The 17,143-nt window shown below is 38.8% G+C and overlaps 2 protein-coding genes across 2 annotated transcripts; both read right to left on the reverse strand.

Moving 5' to 3' along the window:
* Positions 1-5,932: 5,932 nt before the first annotated feature.
* Positions 5,933-8,373, reverse strand: LOC104441229. The gene is made up of 7 exons (XM_018869709.2): positions 8,352-8,373; positions 8,200-8,256; positions 6,776-6,838; positions 6,649-6,696; positions 6,487-6,549; positions 6,294-6,356; positions 5,933-6,198 (listed from the first exon to the last, which is right to left on the reverse strand). Exons 2-7 carry the CDS (start codon positions 8,248-8,250, stop codon positions 6,190-6,192), a joined length of 297 nt encoding a protein of 98 aa, XP_018725254.2. The 5' UTR covers positions 8,251-8,256; positions 8,352-8,373; the 3' UTR covers positions 5,933-6,189.
* A 1,692-nt stretch (positions 8,374-10,065) lies between these two features.
* Positions 10,066-13,785, reverse strand: LOC104441592 (acetate/butyrate--CoA ligase AAE7, peroxisomal). The gene is made up of 3 exons (XM_010054779.3): positions 13,455-13,785; positions 11,937-12,527; positions 10,066-11,112 (listed from the first exon to the last, which is right to left on the reverse strand). Exons 1-3 carry the CDS (start codon positions 13,662-13,664, stop codon positions 10,216-10,218), a joined length of 1,698 nt encoding a protein of 565 aa, XP_010053081.2. The 5' UTR covers positions 13,665-13,785; the 3' UTR covers positions 10,066-10,215.
* Positions 13,786-17,143: the final 3,358 nt, after the last annotated feature.

Raw genomic sequence — 17,143 nt, forward strand, 5'->3', positions numbered from 1 at the left:
CAGGTCATGTCCATTATACTAATCTCCGACACAATCTTTGAATGACATAGGCTCGAAAAGAAAAGAAAATACAAAAATGATGATACTCTTTTTTACGTTTTAAATGTACATAAGCCACTTCACATAGTTCTACATGACTTGTTTAGTCCACAAGGACAAGGTGCATCCAGTCATCTCTATTGGTTTTGAGAGTTGGAGACAGGTTAGGCATATCTCGTGAGAAAATTGACCCAATTTTTTTAAAATATTTTCATATTTTGTTAATTGAGTCTATCCAACTAATTTAGGCTGGAAATCGTTGATGTAAATGCTAGTGGTTCTACACGGTACGGTTTGCACTGACAAGAATATATATATTTTAAATAATAATTTTTTTGGTTTTTTCTTTTCTTTTCTTTACTTTTTTTTTTTTTTGTTTAAATGATCCTGTAAAATTTTTAGCATTAAAATGAACACCCTACAAAACTTTTGGCACTATTATAATACTCTTGGGAAAAATGATACATCTTACAACTATATATGCAAATAGAAAAACTTGCTGGAATCTCCCGTGATAGTAGACAGAATAAATCCTAAATGTGAAAGTATGAAAAGGATAAACCCCCAAATCTTGGTTGGCGGTATGAAGATAACGATGAATGCAAAGGGGTGATGGGCTTCTTCAAGATCCCATGTTTTGACGTTCCCTCCCGCATTCTTTTTGTTCCCTCCCAATTAAATCCCCTTCTGCAAGACTCTCTGCTTTTATGGATTTGTGGAGGTATTGTGGCTGTGGATATAAAAGAGATTGCATGGGGTAAGAATTTGTGTATGCCCTAAGAGCATATTTTCAAGCCTTCGTCTCTCTCGCATTCGTGTTTTTGCAGGGAATCTGGGGCCACTTGGATAGAAATTACACAAAAAAAGAAACCAAGAAACGAAAGAGACTCCCAAGATTATGTCAATGTCACTGGCTTTATCTTCCCCATCTTCCTAGGGAGAGATCTGCATGAGTCCTTCCCTCAAGTAATAAAGGCGAAAATGGCTTATCCAGGTTTCTTCATTCTTCTTTGTGAATCGTTCTTTCAATATATAAGAAAAGCATATTACGTATATGCGTGTGCGCAAGGAATTGCAGGCGAATCAACTCCTGCTACAAGCCTAAACTGTGAATAACCAAGTCATTAAGCACCATGATATCATACCTCAACCCCCCATGTAAACCCTTATCTTCAGCTGGCGAAAGCACCATGATTATTGACATTCTTAAAACCCGAGATCGAGTGTTCTCAAGGTGGATTGGGGACGAACAAACTAATGAATAATCCCCATTTCATCAGACTAGTGAATATCAGATGGCCAACTTCTAATGTTATCATAGAATCCAGGTCCTTCTCAAGAACTGAGTCTCCATGGACAAAATCAATCCCTCCTCCTCTCCCTGGATCGATTAATACCGATCAGCTTCTTCCTTCTTATCATGCATGGAGAAAGTCCACGAAACAAGCACTTGCACCATAGTTTGGAGTCTTTTTTTGTATCTTTCTAGAGATCAAAAGTGGGTTCTGGTCACCCGAAAGAGTTCAAAAGCGACCCATGAATTTATTGATCACCGAAAAAGTCCCAAGAGCATGTGAAAAATTGACCCAAGGCTCCTCCCCTTTCCATTTTTATTTATTATTTACTTTTTGTCTGTGGCATTTAGTTCGAGATATATTTCGACAGTTGATATATTCTTACATGTCAGTGTCATTCTCAGAAGAGAATTGAATTACATCACATTAATACATAGGTGGAAAGAATGAGATGGTGCATGCATGTTGCCCATGAAAAGACCCGCTGGTTCTTGCACAACAATGCTTTTATTGCACATTAACCGCTCAGCGGAGGATTTAGATGAGCTAAGCTATAATCCAAGTGAATTGGGGAAAAATTAAATTAAGTAAAGATTTATAAAAGGTCAAGCCTAATTCTTTTTGTAGTTAAGTTAATGCAAAACTTATAAAGCAATGATAAAATTTATAAAAAATCGATGTGAGATGATATTAGTAGAAAATATGAAACGTATCGCATCCACTTTGAGTAAGCTTTCAAGAATCATTGGGACTATATACGATAAAAAGGTCCTCGATTATATTGGTTCTCTTTAAAAAAAAAAAAAACAACAAGTTCCTTTCTAAATGAGGAAAATTTAATCAAAGTGAGCAAAAAAGATATACCATCTTTCGGCCATCGTTTTTAGTTCCTACATAATGTTCCACTACGACATATGAGAAGTATTGTCGCAAATACAGAGTCCAAAGTGAAATGGTTTGGTTTAGCTTAGTTTGAAGACAACATAACCTCGTATAACAACAATGTGAGGTACTAAGATATACGTGTGAATTGTGCTAAAAAAATCTCATATCGAAAAATTGGTGTGATGTAAAACAATCAATATATCTTGGTTAACTAACTTAATAAATTAAGTTTTTGAGTGAAAGTGAGTCCAACTGGATATATTGATGGATTTAGACTTGAACTCATTCTTAGTGATCTTCTCGAGTGTGCTAGTTGATTGGTGGCCCACTCCTAGCCCAGTTTCCAGGCAGGTGAGCGTTGCCGCGTTATGGTGCAATGTGATCCCAATGGTAGCCTTTGTCTTTAGAGAAAGAGATGGGGGGATGAATGGAGGTTTCCGAGCATATAGGTGGTGCAAGTAAAGGCATCGAACTTCTATTGTGCGCTCTCACATCAGGTATGAAAGATCAACTTAAGAAATTGATCTACAAGTAAGGTGAGAAACTGTGAATAGACGTTTAAGAGGTGAGCCACATTTAATACCCACTAGCATGAGTCCGCACGCCGCCGAGGAAAAAAAATGAATTTCTTCTGTAATACGATCATATTCGAAGATTGATATTCATTTATCTTTAATTAAAGAATGCATATGTTGAAATTCTTTGCTAGAAAAATTAGGAAAATAACATATGTATATCGTATGATTAATTTTTGTTACATTAACAATCTGTATCCTTTTTCAAATATTTACATTAGTTTTTGTTGAAAATATCTCGCTCCATTGATAAGAAAGATAAAATGGATTTCACGATAAAATGATACATTAGAAATATAAAAATTAAAATTTGTCTATCAGATAATTGAAACGGAAATTGAAAACATTGAATAGAGGAAAAATAGCTTTTGTGAAAAGGAAATTACTTTTTTGACAAAGTAATAGAAAAAAATTGAAAAGAGAAAAAAGATAAGTTAAAAACCAGAAATAAGTATGAAGCCCTATTTAAATCAATAGGAAACGAACCCAACAACCTTTGAAAAGGGTAATGGTCCACATATATGCATACATATATTAAAACTTGGGAAAATTATCAAAAAATTTATAAACCTATTGCATTTATGCCAATTCAATTTTAAACTTTTCAATTTGACAAATTTAGTCCTAAACTTTTTAAATATTTACCAATTTAGTTTTAAATATTTTGATGATTTACCAATTTAATCATTTTGGTCAATTTGGCTGTAAGTTACTTACATGATTATTTAGTCAATACAGTCCATCCTATATGACATAAATGGTACTAACATTGATAATTTTTTGCATTCTTTAAATTTTCTTTTTTCTTTCTTTCTTTTCCTCACATAATATGGGCAAGGGAATCATGCCCCTTGCCATGGTCAATGAGGGCATGGAGGCCCTTGCCTGGATCTAGGCAAGGGTTGACGCCCTTGCATGTGGCTGGTGAGGGCTATGGTGCCTTCTCCCAAACTAAGCAAGGGTCACTGGTGAAGAGTTGGAACCAAAAAAAAAAAAAATTATGTTAGCTCAAACTATACTACGTAAAATGATCAACATTGATTAAATAGTCACGTTAGTGATTTCTAGCAAATTTATTTGACAAATCATTAAAATATTTAAGACTAAACTGGTATAATCAAAAGGTATATGATTTGTTATAAAAAAAAGGTATATGATTAAATTAACAAATCGTCAAGAGGTTTAAAATTAAATTGACCAAATTGAAAATGTTACGATTGAATTGGCACAAATGCAATAACTTTAGAATTTTTTAGGTAATCTTCCCATTAAAACTAATTATGGAAAAGTGAGACAATTTGACAAGCTAGTAATTAGTCAAACAAAATGAAGATATACTTATAATAGTATTTGACAACAATGAAGATATACTTATAATAGTATTTGACAACAATATGAAATCACTCTTTATTGACCAAGCCCAATTTTATTATTACTTGCACATTGAACATAATTATAATATGTTTTACGGAAGATGAATCATTAACCGATACATAGCAGGTCGTGGTGGACGATGAGGGCTCTGTCTCTTTTTTTTTTTTTTTTTTGGGTAAGGTAAATGGTATTATAGCTTAGAACAAATATACAAAAAACTCGACCGGCTCCTAATCTTGCACTCTCGATACAATGTAGGGAGAGTGGAAGGGAGCACAATCAAGAAACTAGAAAAGAACAACACGGACTAAACAGAGCAAGGACCGAAGGTCTAGGAGAGACAACAAAGAGCTAAGATTAGCAAAGACCCTCCGCTGCCAGAAGAGAAGCCAACGCCCGGATACCGAAGAGGCAGGGTGTTGAAGGACACCGATCTAAGCTTGTTCTTGTCAATCGCTAAAGATAGCTGGGTGAAAGCCCCAACTCCGCTGGAGACGTCTATTCCTCGAGATATCGGGATATTAGAAAACTTGCAGCTTTGTCCTTCACACTTTTGATAAGGTGATTTTTGATTAAAGTAAGGACGACCGACTCTCCACGAAAGATGATGGCATTCCTTTTCTTCCAAATGATATAGCACATAGCAGCAAAAGAATGCCGTGCTATAATGTGAAAAAAATCTTTGCCTTTGAGGAACCGTATAGCCCAGAGGAGGTTATCCTTCCAAGGCCTAGGACGCCAGGGAAGATTGCAACGAGTGGCCCAAAAATAAGCGACAGTGCTGCCGTTAGATGGCAATCAAAAAATAAGTGGTCAGTGGAATTCGAGACTTCATTACAAAAAGCACAGGTGGTGTAGTCAATTCTACCATATGATAGAAGGAGTTGTTGCGTGGGTAGACGATTTTTAGCAATCAACCAGAGAATGAATTGGAACCTGGGAGTAATGTCGCCTGCCCAAATGAGAGAAGCCCAAGGAGCAGGGGTTCTCTTCCTTCTGAGGCGGTCCCATGCGGACCCAATGGTGAAGCGACCCGAAGGGTGCCATCTCCAGGAAAAGCAATCCGGAGAGGAGTTAGGCGCCGGAGAAGAGAGACCCCAGCTCAATAGAAGGAGGCGCGTGGAACAACCCAGGGGCGAAAGAAGATCCGCCACCATTGCATTTCCTGAAAGCTCGGATCTCCGGATGATTTGTTCCGGTAATAGGATGAGGGCTTTGTCTCTTGGTATATAGTGTTCTTTTTTTTTTTTTTGGTAGATTTATATTTTACAGATTCTTCTTTTGCTAAACATCAGCGGATCTAATCACTTTCTCAGATAATATTCTTGCTCCTCATTCTTTGAAATTAAAAAGATCATTTTTAAGTTTGAATTTGTTCATTTGAAATCTAAGTTTTTCTACTTCATTTTTATTTAATTATTCTTTATATCATTTTTCTCTCTCTTTATTTTATTGCTTTTTTGAGGCAATGAAAGCCTTCGATATATTCTAAAAACAAAAGTAGCAGCAACATGACGAGGTTGCTGCAGCATAGCAGCTCCTGGTTCTTTGTACATATTTTCATAGCTTCATCAATAAGGCCCAAAATGTAGTGGATCCAAACAAAGTCCATGACCAAGCCCAATCTAATTCCTCATCCAAGTTGACATAGATTTCAACAATAAGAGATTCTTCTATTTTCAATTTTTTCCAATACCGAAGCCGCTTAAGCGATCATTTTTCTAAAAATTGTGCATCTAAATGATTGTCTAAAAAATTATGACATAAAAAAAAATGAGCGTTCTACAATAGTTATGGCAATTATAACATCCTTTTATTCCTAAAAATCTCTCTCATTCGCCTGTACATACATGAGCATAAGAGAAAATAGAAGAAAAGAGAAGTCAGCATCAACAGCTCAACCAAGCTCCCACTTCTTTCCATGGCCACCTAAACATGTCCATCTAGTTTCAATGTACATACAATCAACAAGAAAAAAACTCGTGATGCCATTTCTTCTCTCCTTGGGAACCCGGAAATTTTTATTCGGCCTGCGAAAATAGCACGGAAAAAAAATTAGTAGCGAGACATTTTACTACCAAAGTGGTGAATACTTCCTTAGCCGATCTGGGTTTTGATGACTCACCGGACCATCTGGTCCCGACGTGCAAGTGGGTCTTCGAGGGGGGAGCCGCTGGTGCGGTGTTCTCTGTACAATAACTTCTTGATTCATGCCAATTCCTTGAATTTATCTTAACAACAGCAGCAACAATAATAACACGAGAAATTTCAAGAATGCGATCTAGCATGCGGATGACGTGCCGGTTCGAAAAACTGACCTGTAATTTTGGACGCAATGTCTCCGCTGGTGCTGTGGATTCTTGATTCACAACGGCTCCTTGCTGCACCAAAATCATTCATGATGAAATTAGGATTTAATTGGTACAATGACATTTATTAAACATGTGATAGATATTATTTTTGGTTTTTGGTACTTTTACCTTGCCCAATGCCCAGTCTGCTGAATCAAAGAAGGCTCTTGCATGGTCCTGCACCCACATGATTATGTCATGGTTAATTCAAAATTAAGTGAATTGATCAAGAATTCTTGAGTTAATGATGCCCTGCCTTTGTAATCAAGGGCTTCTTCTTGGGCACGAGTCCCCCATACTTCTTCTCCGATGAGGCATCCTATCATGGATAAATCAAAGACGAATTCAAAAGACGACGAAAGGATGCGAATCTCTTCCATCGTCGACGACAAGAAATTCTATCCACATTTTAATTGAGAGATTGATTCTGAGCGAGGTCGTCAATCGGGTGTTTCAAATGATCCCGGCATGGAATTAGCAGCCACGAAAAAGCTGGATTAGCTCTAGAGTGTTCACTATACCTTAATAAAGCAAAAGCAAAAGCAAAGTGGAAGATAAAACGGCGCAAAAAGTAGTCGTTTTCTTCTTAAAGTAATTAATATCGTTGCGTGTAAATAATTCCTCGTATAATATTATATGTATATAACTTGATGATTAGGCTCGAATTAAAAAAAAAATTAAGTAAGTTGTGCCAAAATTAAATATTGAAAATTACAACGTCAACTGTCTCTAGTCTTCTCTGTTTATTATTTATTATTTATTATTTTTTCGCAACTATTGCTGTGTGTTGGGCTTTTTCATTTTCCCTTTTAATTACGTGAGAACGTGGAATTGGCATAATTTGGCGCCTGCCGACACTATCATGGGGATATACGTACATCGGACGTACGTGGAACCAACTTTACGTTACGTGTCCATTTTGTAGCCGTCAGATGCGGGAACCACCTTGACTTAACCGTTCGATTAACATCCTAAGCTTCCGATGAAATCAAGGTAATGATTCTGGTAATAATGCCAGAAAGAAGAATCCCAGGAAGGCCCCAAGGAGTGAAAACATCCCGAATCTGACCTTCCTAAATATCTTTGGGGCATTTTGCTATTTATTATTTTCCTTTTTGCTAGATAAATTTTTCCAACGAAATGAAAGGAGTACATTTATCTTCTAGTCAATTTTGGAGACATTTCAATTGGGAAATTTGCAAACTATAAAACCAACCCGAAAAATAATTATTTCTTCGGTCGCTAATGACGCTGATGAATTTAATGAGCAGACATGTCTTCTTAGCGAAATTTAGTGATGCCAACGACTAACTGTTTATGTTTCAAGATGTTGATATTACGCAGTGCAAATAGTACAAAGAAAATGGATGAATCATCTATGTCTGATAAGAAATTATCTCCAGTGCATTCCCATTGCCTATTCGGCGTCATTTTCGAATCGGTTGCTCGGACTTGAGACTTATCCTCCTAGCCCACCTAATCAGAACCGCTAAATTCGATGGTCGACACATGTCATGCCAAATCTCCCTCTAAATTCAATGGTCGACACATATCATGCCAAATCTCTCTCTCTCTCTCTCTCTCTCTTCAAGCAATGAAGATTATGGTAATGAGCAAAGAGGTCCGGCGCTTGCCAGTCTACCTACTTCATTGTAGGAAATCAAGAAATGGGGGGCGTACCTCGTGTTCTTGGGCAGAACCGTAGCCCTCTCCTCTGCGGCTGTCCGCCATGTCTCGCTGCTGCAGACAGTAATGGTCATTGCTCAGTCCCAGTCGGAGAGACATGGTAAACAAAGGAATTGCGTAGGAAACAGAAACGAAAGTACAAAAACCTTAATACCCTCTTTGCCCCTTAGAGAGAGAGAGAGAGAGAGAGAGAGAGAGAGATTTGCAAGTACTGACAACACAATGGAGCCAAGGAACAGAGTGAGAAATGAAATGGGCAGAGGGCATGAGCTCAATTTATACAAGGCCAAACCCCAGCAAAGTACAGAGAGAGGGAGAGAGATTACCTTGCAGAAGAGAAAAGGGAGAGATGCAAGGAAAAGCAACACAGAAGTTTCCCACAGAAACAGATAAAAAGTTGGGGTAGAGAGAAAGAGACGGAGAGAGAAAGGGAGGAATCAAAGCGGGAGGGAGGATGGAGTGAGGAGGTGAGACAAGAATATGGGGCATATATATGTGGAAGGTGAGATTGAAATCGGATGGAGAGAGTAAACTTGGAAGCAAAAATCTAACTAACTTGGCATATTAATTAATTTTAATTAACAAAAAAATTAATCAATGGGGGCGTGGGGGGGTTTGGTCACATGGTGGTTGGGGCGAAGGTGAAGTGTAGGAATCCTTCAAAAGAGCGCCCCCCTTGGAATTTCAGTTTGCCTAGGTCTAATTCTTCGTCATCTTTTATTCTGATTTTTTGGAGAAGATTAGAGTTGATTTTTATATAATTGGGGGAGCTTAGGCTGTTAGGACATCGCTATCAAAGCCGGTCCATGGCGAGGCCTCGCCGTATCGAGCGATCATGTGCTCATCATCCCCATACCGACAGCCAGCCCCCTCTCATCCCCACCGTCCTTCCCTCTAAATCTTGGGGTCATCCGTGAGAAATCGAGGGTGTGCGTTTCTAGGAAAACGTCAAGAACCGGACGAGCGCGGGCGTGCGCTTTGTCCCTCGTGGGAGGAAGATGCGGTGAGATCTCGATGATTGGCCTGGTGGAGTTCGGCCCGAATTTGGGCAAGTGGGAGCCGTCGTTTCCGTCGTTTTGTGTGAAACTTGCAATGATGATGTCTTTCCTCCCTCTCATCATTTCCTCCCTCCCGACCGTTCTCAACGTTTCACCTTTGACGAGATAAAGTTAGACGAAGAGGGTGTCTTGGAGAGATGGAAAGAGAGATTGAATGGGTAAGCGAGTGACCTCAGGGGCTATGCTAGTCAACGTTTTATAATTACGACAGATCTCATTTGAAATTAATCGGCGCAGATCGCGAGTTGCTTCATAAACACTCAAAACTCCTTTCTGCTTTGTTTCATGTATTGATGGTGATAAAGAAAAGCTCGAAAGTTGATGGAGACTAAAGTGTGGTCAACCCACGGATTCAAAAACCGACCCGTTCGGGCTTTTGCTGATATATCTCTCTCTCGCCATCGCTCTTGCTCGGTTTCCCTCCATAAGCTTTACGAAAAGTCTACAACCCCATCCAATAGATAATCTTTTTTACACCCCGCAGGCTTCAATCCAAGTGTCGACACCCGATTGGTAGCCGGCAAGTCTAATGAGCATTCTTTTCTTTCGTGAGCATTCTTTTCTTTCGTCTAGACAATGTTTATTCATCTGTTTATCATTTTCTGGCCAAGGCTTTATCCATTGATTTGATGAAAGAGGAGGTAAGCAAAACCCAACCCCATGTCCAGCGAAAAACACACCGACTCGTACGCAAGTGCACCTTCCTCGAAACGTGAGGAGCCCAGCAAAGTAGCCATCTCGAAGGCCCAATTATGCCCTCTTGCAAAGTCAGGCCTTGCGACCTGAAATTAGCTCCGACAAGTGTCCAAATGTAACGGTATCATCAGGAAGATTACTAGTTTTCTCAAGAAAAGTAGGAAGGTGTACCATTATTAAAGATTACACGCAAAGTACTCCTGGCTTCATAGTACTAACAAGCAGAAGAGACTAAAGAAGCTCGACCCAGTTGCACTCATAATTTACTGTACTTGACAGGTCCCATTTCCTTCGCCTTGGCCCTCAGCACATGTTTCTGTATCTTGCCCGTAGCCGTTTTAGGCAATGGCCCGAAGATGACAGACTTTGGAACCCAATAAGCCGGCATTTTCTCCCGGCAAAACTTCATTATATCCTCCGCCAGTCGGCGCTCATCGGACTTATCCGCTCCCGGCTTCGGCGTCACAAATGCACAAGGAGACTCTCCCCATCGGACATCAGGCCTTGCAACCACAGATACCTCTAAAATCGCTGGATGCGAGTATAAAATATTCTCAACCTCTACGCTACTTATGTTTTCGCCTCCGGAGATGATGATGTCCTTTGACCTGTCCTTGATTTCAATATATCCATCAGGATGTTTCACACCAAGATCACCAGAATGGAACCATCCCCCTGCAAAAGTCTCCTCGTTTGCTTTTGGGTTCTTTAAGTAGCCCTTCATTATAGCGTTGCCCCGCATCACTATCTCTCCTACGGTTTTACCATCAGCAGGAACGGGTTTCATGTCTTGAGTGCTCACGACATCAAGACCTTCTAGAGCTGTGTAACGAACGCCTTGGCGTGCATTGAGGCGGGCCTGCTGTTCTGGAGGCAGCGAATCCCACTCAGGCTTCCATGCACAGATGGTGGAAGGACCATAAGTTTCAGACAGCCCATATGTGTGCGTAACACGGAAACCTTTTTGGGACATTGCAAAGAGAACAGAAGGGGGTGGGGCGGCACCAGCTGTCATTACATGAACGGTGTGAGGGAGAGGGAGTATTGTTTCTTCAGCTGCGGCATTGACTATTGTGTTCAAAACCACGGGTGCAGCACAGAAGTGAGTCACGCCATATTTGGCGATAGCCGAATAGACTGTCTCAGCTGTTACCTGAGGGCGAGAAAAGACGCAACAAAAGGTTTCTCTGTTAAGCAAGCTAGAAGTTTTGATGTCTAACAGAGTAGAGGCATTTACTCACACATTAGCACATTCAGTAACTTGCTTAAAGTGGGTATTGACCTAGACAAAGTTGAAAATCCAAACTTTTTGGGCTCAACTTTTGAGTTTCAGAAAGCAACTGTCTATCCATATCTAAGATTTCAATATCATGACAAGGAATAAGCTTGTGGATAAAGAAGCACAGAAAGAAAAATGTGTTGACAAGAGGGCGCAATTACCCCCATTGGTTCTCTGAAGCATATTAGCGAGTTTCCATTTCTCATAGGAAATATCAAATAATTCCCCCACAAATTTTCTAGAAATACTTGGTTTAGCTACCGTCCGACAAATTGTTGCATCTCACCTTCGAGAAAACTTAGCAGACAGTTAAATAATTATGCCAGGTACAGAAGAAGTTTTATATTAATAATTGGAACAAATAAATTTGGACCGATTATATAGATTGTTATAAATTTGCCCCTATAACAAAATTTTCTCTAGTTCAGTCCTTAAAAATCTACTAAATTTACCTTCCATATCTGATCATATGGCCCTAGCATATATCAACTGTAATAACCACCACGACCAAGCGATAGGCATGTATGTTGGTACCCTACTAGAAGGGTTTTAAAAAGCTAGACTAGTTAGAACAAATTGTCCTTGTAATAAACATGAATGAAACAATTCCTTCCATTATGCTTTAAACGATATTAAGGCAGCAAAAATTGTCTACAGAATTTGTAGAAAAACAGCATTTTCTGAAACATAAAGATTACCTGTCTAAGGCATATGCTGGTTCCACAGAGAGCTGCTAGTGACCAGGTGAAACACCAACCATTACAATGAAACATAGGCAAAGTCCACAAGTAAATGGCTCCTTCATTCATCCCCCAGACAAGAGGGCCACTTACAGACATGAGATATGCTCCTCGATGGCTCAATACAACTCCCTTGGGACTGGCAGTTGTACCAGATGTATAACCGAGAGTAATACTCTGCCACTCATCTTCTGGTGGTTTCCAAGCAAACTCTGGATCTCCAGTTTCCAAAAACTTCTCATATTCAATTGCCCCTTTTCCTAAAGCATACTTTAGTGTTCTTGGGTCACAGTTTTCATCAGCTATAACAATCAGAAGTGGAGGCTTATAATTTTTATCACTCTTTTCTGCTAATATTTTCAGAGCTTCCTCAGCCAAAGGGAAGAACTCTTGGTCCACCATTATGACTGCAGAAGATGAATGGCCAAGAAGAAAAGCAACTGTTGGTGCATTCAGACGTATATTGACACAATTTACTACAGCTCCAGCCATTGGAACTCCAAAATGAGCTTCAAATAAGGCAGGGACATTTGGCGCAATCACTGCGACCTGCAGAATGACATCCAGACATTGAAAAAATGAGCAGCAAGCATAGAAGAAGACACAAAGAATCATAATGTACGCCCACTATTATGATAGAAAGTATAACGAGCAAAGCAGATTCCAAACAAATTTCTAAGTATCAATTGGTGAAAATCAAAACTTGATCACATCCCAACAATGTCCTGCTTCATCACAAAGAAATGATAAAGTTAACATTAGGCAAAATTTCTGCCGTGAAAACTTCATGTATAAGTTGGCAATCTGAACCATCCAACCTAATAAAAATCCCTACTTTCTTCATAAACAAGACCCAATACTTCAATTCTACGCATCTAGCTCGGTTCAGCTCCGATTTCACCGTTCAAAATCGTTACATCGCAGATTTAAAACCATCAGTTTCTCATTTCCCAGTACTCAACTACATCTCAGCTCAAACATCGACTTCGCGTTTATTGAAACCTTCTCAGTCTTTTCAAAAAGAAAACGACGGTCCCTGCGGATCACACGACCAACACCAAAGTCAACCATTCATCATCGCTCAAGAAATGAGCATCCAATTCTCCATCGGCCCTCGCATCAAATCAAGAGAACCTCACATCAGCATTCGAATCAGAGGGAAATCGAAGACTCGGAACACGCGAACAACGCCGCCGATACAGGATTGACTCATCAGCCGATTCCTCGTCGAACTAAAAACGAAATGCACGAGGCTAAAGCGTCCTCGTACGGTTGCCCGACAGGGAAAGGACAAGCATCTCGTCCGCTCACCAACCTCTAGGAGCTCGCAACACTCAACTGTCTCCACATCCAGAAGCCGAACTACTTCACCGTCGTCGTCGTCGTCGTCGTTTCATCGCCGGAAACGCGGAAACGGGAAAAAAAAAAAAAAAAAAACAGAGCGCGCGAGTGTAGCAGAGCACGAGGTAGCCGTACCGTGCTGCCGAGGCCGACGGAGCGCCGGGAGAGGGCGGAGGCCAGGCGGCGGCACCGCTGGTAGGTCTGGCGCCAGGTGAAGGCGACGGCGCCGTGGACGAGCGACCGCCGGTCCGGGTGGACCGTGGCGGCCCGGTCGAGGAACCACAGCGGCGTCAGGGCCGTGTAGTTGGCCGCGTTCTTCGGCAGGTCGTCGATGTCCCTCGCCATCGCTCCTCCTCCTCCTCCCTCTCCTCTCTCTCTCTCTCTCTAGAAGTGCGGTGGCGGGTCGGAGACTGGTTCAGTCCATGCGCTCTTGCTTCGTATTTATGGAGACGATGGAGAGAAGTGAAGGTCCCCGACCGAAACCGCACACGAATTTTTTAATGTAAGAAAGTAGAAAAACTACACACGAACCTCGCATCAACTATAGTAATAATTATTTATTAATTAATTAATAAGATAAAACAGCTCATGATGGTATTAATTTAAAAACAACGTAAGATAGCATGCTCGTGATCGTCATGCTCTTTGTCAAAGGCTCGAATTTATCGGCAGTCGCGTTTATTACTTTGAGGGTGGTAAACGTATTTTAACGCTCCTGTTTGAAAATAATTTCTGATAAGAAATAATTCTTTTTTATTCTGTTTTCAAGAATAATTTCTAACATTTTAAGTCGTTTGATAACTGTCCAAAATTTTAATTTTCGGAATAAAATTACATTAATATCATTCTAAAAATTTCTAATCTAAATAATTTTTAAATAATTTTATTATGTTTTTCTTTTCTTTCTTTTCTATTTCTTCAACGTCCATCGGTCACTGGCACTTGGGTGAGACTTACCAGTGGCTGGGGGAGGCCCGGGTGAGGCCCGCCTAGCCACCGGCAAGGCTGAGCCTCGTTGGTGGTTGGGTGAGCAAAAACAAGCACTGTTTGGCAAGTTGCCAAATAGGCCCATAGAGTGTGTCATGCTCCTGAATCGAGAAAGAAAAAAAAAAAAATGAGATGGAAATGCTGACCTGGCATCAATTCGGGCGACTCTGGAAAGAAAAGAGGCTGCGAATTAAGAGTTGGACAGCCACAAGTAAGAGGCGTGTTGAATGAGCATACTCCTTGGGTGCATGAGTAGCGTACAGGGGTAATTTAGGAATTTGAACCCTCCTATAAAAATGACCTCCAAAACATTTAGCTACAATACATCATGTCTTGTCAATTATGTAGGCTTTAATCTTTTGAATTGACATGCAAATTACTGCTTCATTTATGTCTAATGACATATGGAATGCGCCTCCATTAGGAAAAGAGTCCAAATTGGTGTTAGTTGAAAATGACATTCACCATGAAAGCACATGGGTATCAAAAGGGACAAATGTATATTAATTGGGCACCAGCAAGAAATAATTTCTTGCATAGATTACTCTTTAAAGTTATAGCTCACGTCTCATTTGACTTACTTAAAAAAAAATAAATATAAAATCATTTCATGGTGCAATAGTGCTATTATTTTTTAAAATCTTCTCAAAAGAGCATGAAATTTGTAAGCTAGGTCCAATGCTTTATTAATATGCCTTATTATCATAAGATGGACAATAGCTTATCAAAAACCATGGGTTTTTTGTGGCACAACTATCAATTTTTCGATAAGTTTGAGTTGATAGATAAACGTGTGATTTAACATTTAAATGTCTTGAATCAATCAAGGAATAAAAAAAAAGCTTTATGATAATAATTCAGCTTAGTAGGTCTTATATACATTGTGTCAATCTTTCGATGCAATCGCCATAAAATATTCCTCAAAATGCCGATGGATCTAATGAATTTCGTGCATCATGTATATTTGTTCTATAAGGTTTTGTAATATAGCTTTTTTTTTAAGTACACCTGTCTTTTGCCCACGGTGCTTGTGGTTTAAATTATTTGTTACGAATCTATGGGTTCACTGATGGAAGCCAAGTAAAACTTAACAAGATCAGAAATCTAATATTTTAAATTTCCAAATAGAATAGGATTGCAAATTCATTTTCCCATCCACGGGTCATGTGGGTCTCATCGAAATTGGGAATCCAAAATCAATTTGTATTGAACCAAAAGTCTAATTCCTTTTGCACTGCTTTTCATGAGAGGTGAACAGTGGAGTAAATCGTGAGCTGAGTTCTGTTCAAAAAAAAAAAAAAAAAAACAAGGTTCTGGACCGACCCGTGTTTTTGAATAAAAGGCCGGTTCATTTGGGTTCAAAAGGATTCGGCGTCCCTGGTAACGGGTCCAACCTAACAGTCCCAAGCATCTTTCGATCTGTACTTTTGTCGAGAAAAAATTCATTTTAAATGGATTGATTCTTTTTTATTGCAGAGGGAAGGTTTTAATACGATCTAATTTATAAAAAATTATCAAAAAAATCATAAACTTATTAGATTGTATCAATACAGTTATAAGTATTTCAATTTGGTCAATTTAGACTAAATTTTTTTAATAATTTTCCAATATAGTCTATCTGATCATTTTTTATTGGAAATTGATAACGTGTACTCTTATGTAAAATGGCTGATATTAACATGAATTTTTTTTGAATTTTTCTAAATTTTTTCTTATATTTTCTTTGCTTATTGTTAAGGGTTGGCAAGGGGCTGCCAATCATTAGGTGAGGGTTGCGATTCTTAGTCAATGGCTGATGAGGGCTCGCCACCTCGGACATGGTTGGTGACGGCTATGAGCCTTGCAAACCCCTGCTTAATAGCTAGCAAGGGCTTGCGACTTGCAATTATAGCCAAGCAAGTGCTTGCCAATTGTCGTCTAATGGCTAGTGGGGGTTGGTGGGCCTTGGTCAATAGTGGTAGCCCTCTGCAAGCCCTTAACAATAAAAATTGTGTTAATGTCATGAAAAATCTCAAATTGATACTCCTATGACAAATACTTTAAACACATTTTTGTACCACTCAAAATCCCAAATTTGGTACACTTCTAACAAATTTATCATAAACTAATTACAAAAATCTCAAATTAATATATTTGCAATAAATTTACCTTTATTTAGTTTCCATTAAATTATATTAATGTCACAAAAAACCACAAACTAATATAACTATAATAAACGAAGGGTAAAACCATAAACTGATATATTTATCAACTACCACGTGTCATCCAACTTAATAATTTGATGGTAAAATCTAACAAAAATTAATATAGTAAATTTGTCGCATGTATATCGATTTGAGATTTTTTGTGATATTAACTCACAAAAAAGGAAACAAAAAAGATTAACAAAAATTTGAACTTTACCATCGATTATGCCATGTAGGATGGCTGAGATCCACCGTCCACGTCATCAATTTTGGCTAGATGGACTACATTGGCACATTGTTAAAAGTATATGACTATATTGCCTAAATTAAAAAGTTTATAATTGAATTGGCACGATTGTAATAAGTTTATGGCTTTTTTGATAATTTTTCCTCTAATTTATAATGTTAGTTTTTATTAGGGACATAATGAAGCAATAAGTCAAAATTTTACAAATTATATTTGAAAGGGGAGGGAAAATTACCAAACATATCCTAAAGTAATGTATGGATGCTAATTTAGTCTAAAATATTTTAATTTGGCCAATTTATACGATGTTTATTTTATGAAAATGAATGTTTTGGAAAATATTTTCCTAAAAATCATTTGTAATATTTTTGAAATAATTATTAAATAAAAAATATTTTAATTAT

Source organism: Eucalyptus grandis, chromosome 1 (genome assembly GCF_016545825.1).
Source record: "Eucalyptus grandis isolate ANBG69807.140 chromosome 1, ASM1654582v1, whole genome shotgun sequence".
In the NCBI taxonomy this organism is placed as follows: domain Eukaryota; kingdom Viridiplantae; phylum Streptophyta; class Magnoliopsida; order Myrtales; family Myrtaceae; genus Eucalyptus; species Eucalyptus grandis.

What these genes read in the sequence shown, in the direction of transcription:
- LOC104441592 (XM_010054779.3), bottom strand. Translation starts at nt 13,664, where the DNA reads ATGGCGAGGGACATCGACGACCTGCCGAAGAACGCGGCCAACTACACG. An exon ending in CCGTCGGCCTCGGCAGCACG is followed by an intron (nt 12,528 to 13,454) that starts GTACGGCTACCT and finishes GTCATTCTGCAG; the next exon opens with GTCGCAGTGATTGCGCCAAA. An exon ending in CCAGCATATGCCTTAGACAG is followed by an intron (nt 11,113 to 11,936) that starts GTAATCTTTATG and finishes TCTCGCCCTCAG; the next exon opens with GTAACAGCTGAGACAGTCTA.
- LOC104441229 (XM_018869709.2), bottom strand. Translation starts at nt 8,250, where the DNA reads ATGGCGGACAGCCGCAGAGGAGAGGGCTACGGTTCTGCCCAAGAACAC. An exon ending in GTTCTGCCCAAGAACACGAG is followed by an intron (nt 6,839 to 8,199) that starts GTACGCCCCCCA and finishes TATCCATGATAG; the next exon opens with GATGCCTCATCGGAGAAGAA. An exon ending in CAGACTGGGCATTGGGCAAG is followed by an intron (nt 6,550 to 6,648) that starts GTAAAAGTACCA and finishes ATTTTGGTGCAG; the next exon opens with CAAGGAGCCGTTGTGAATCA.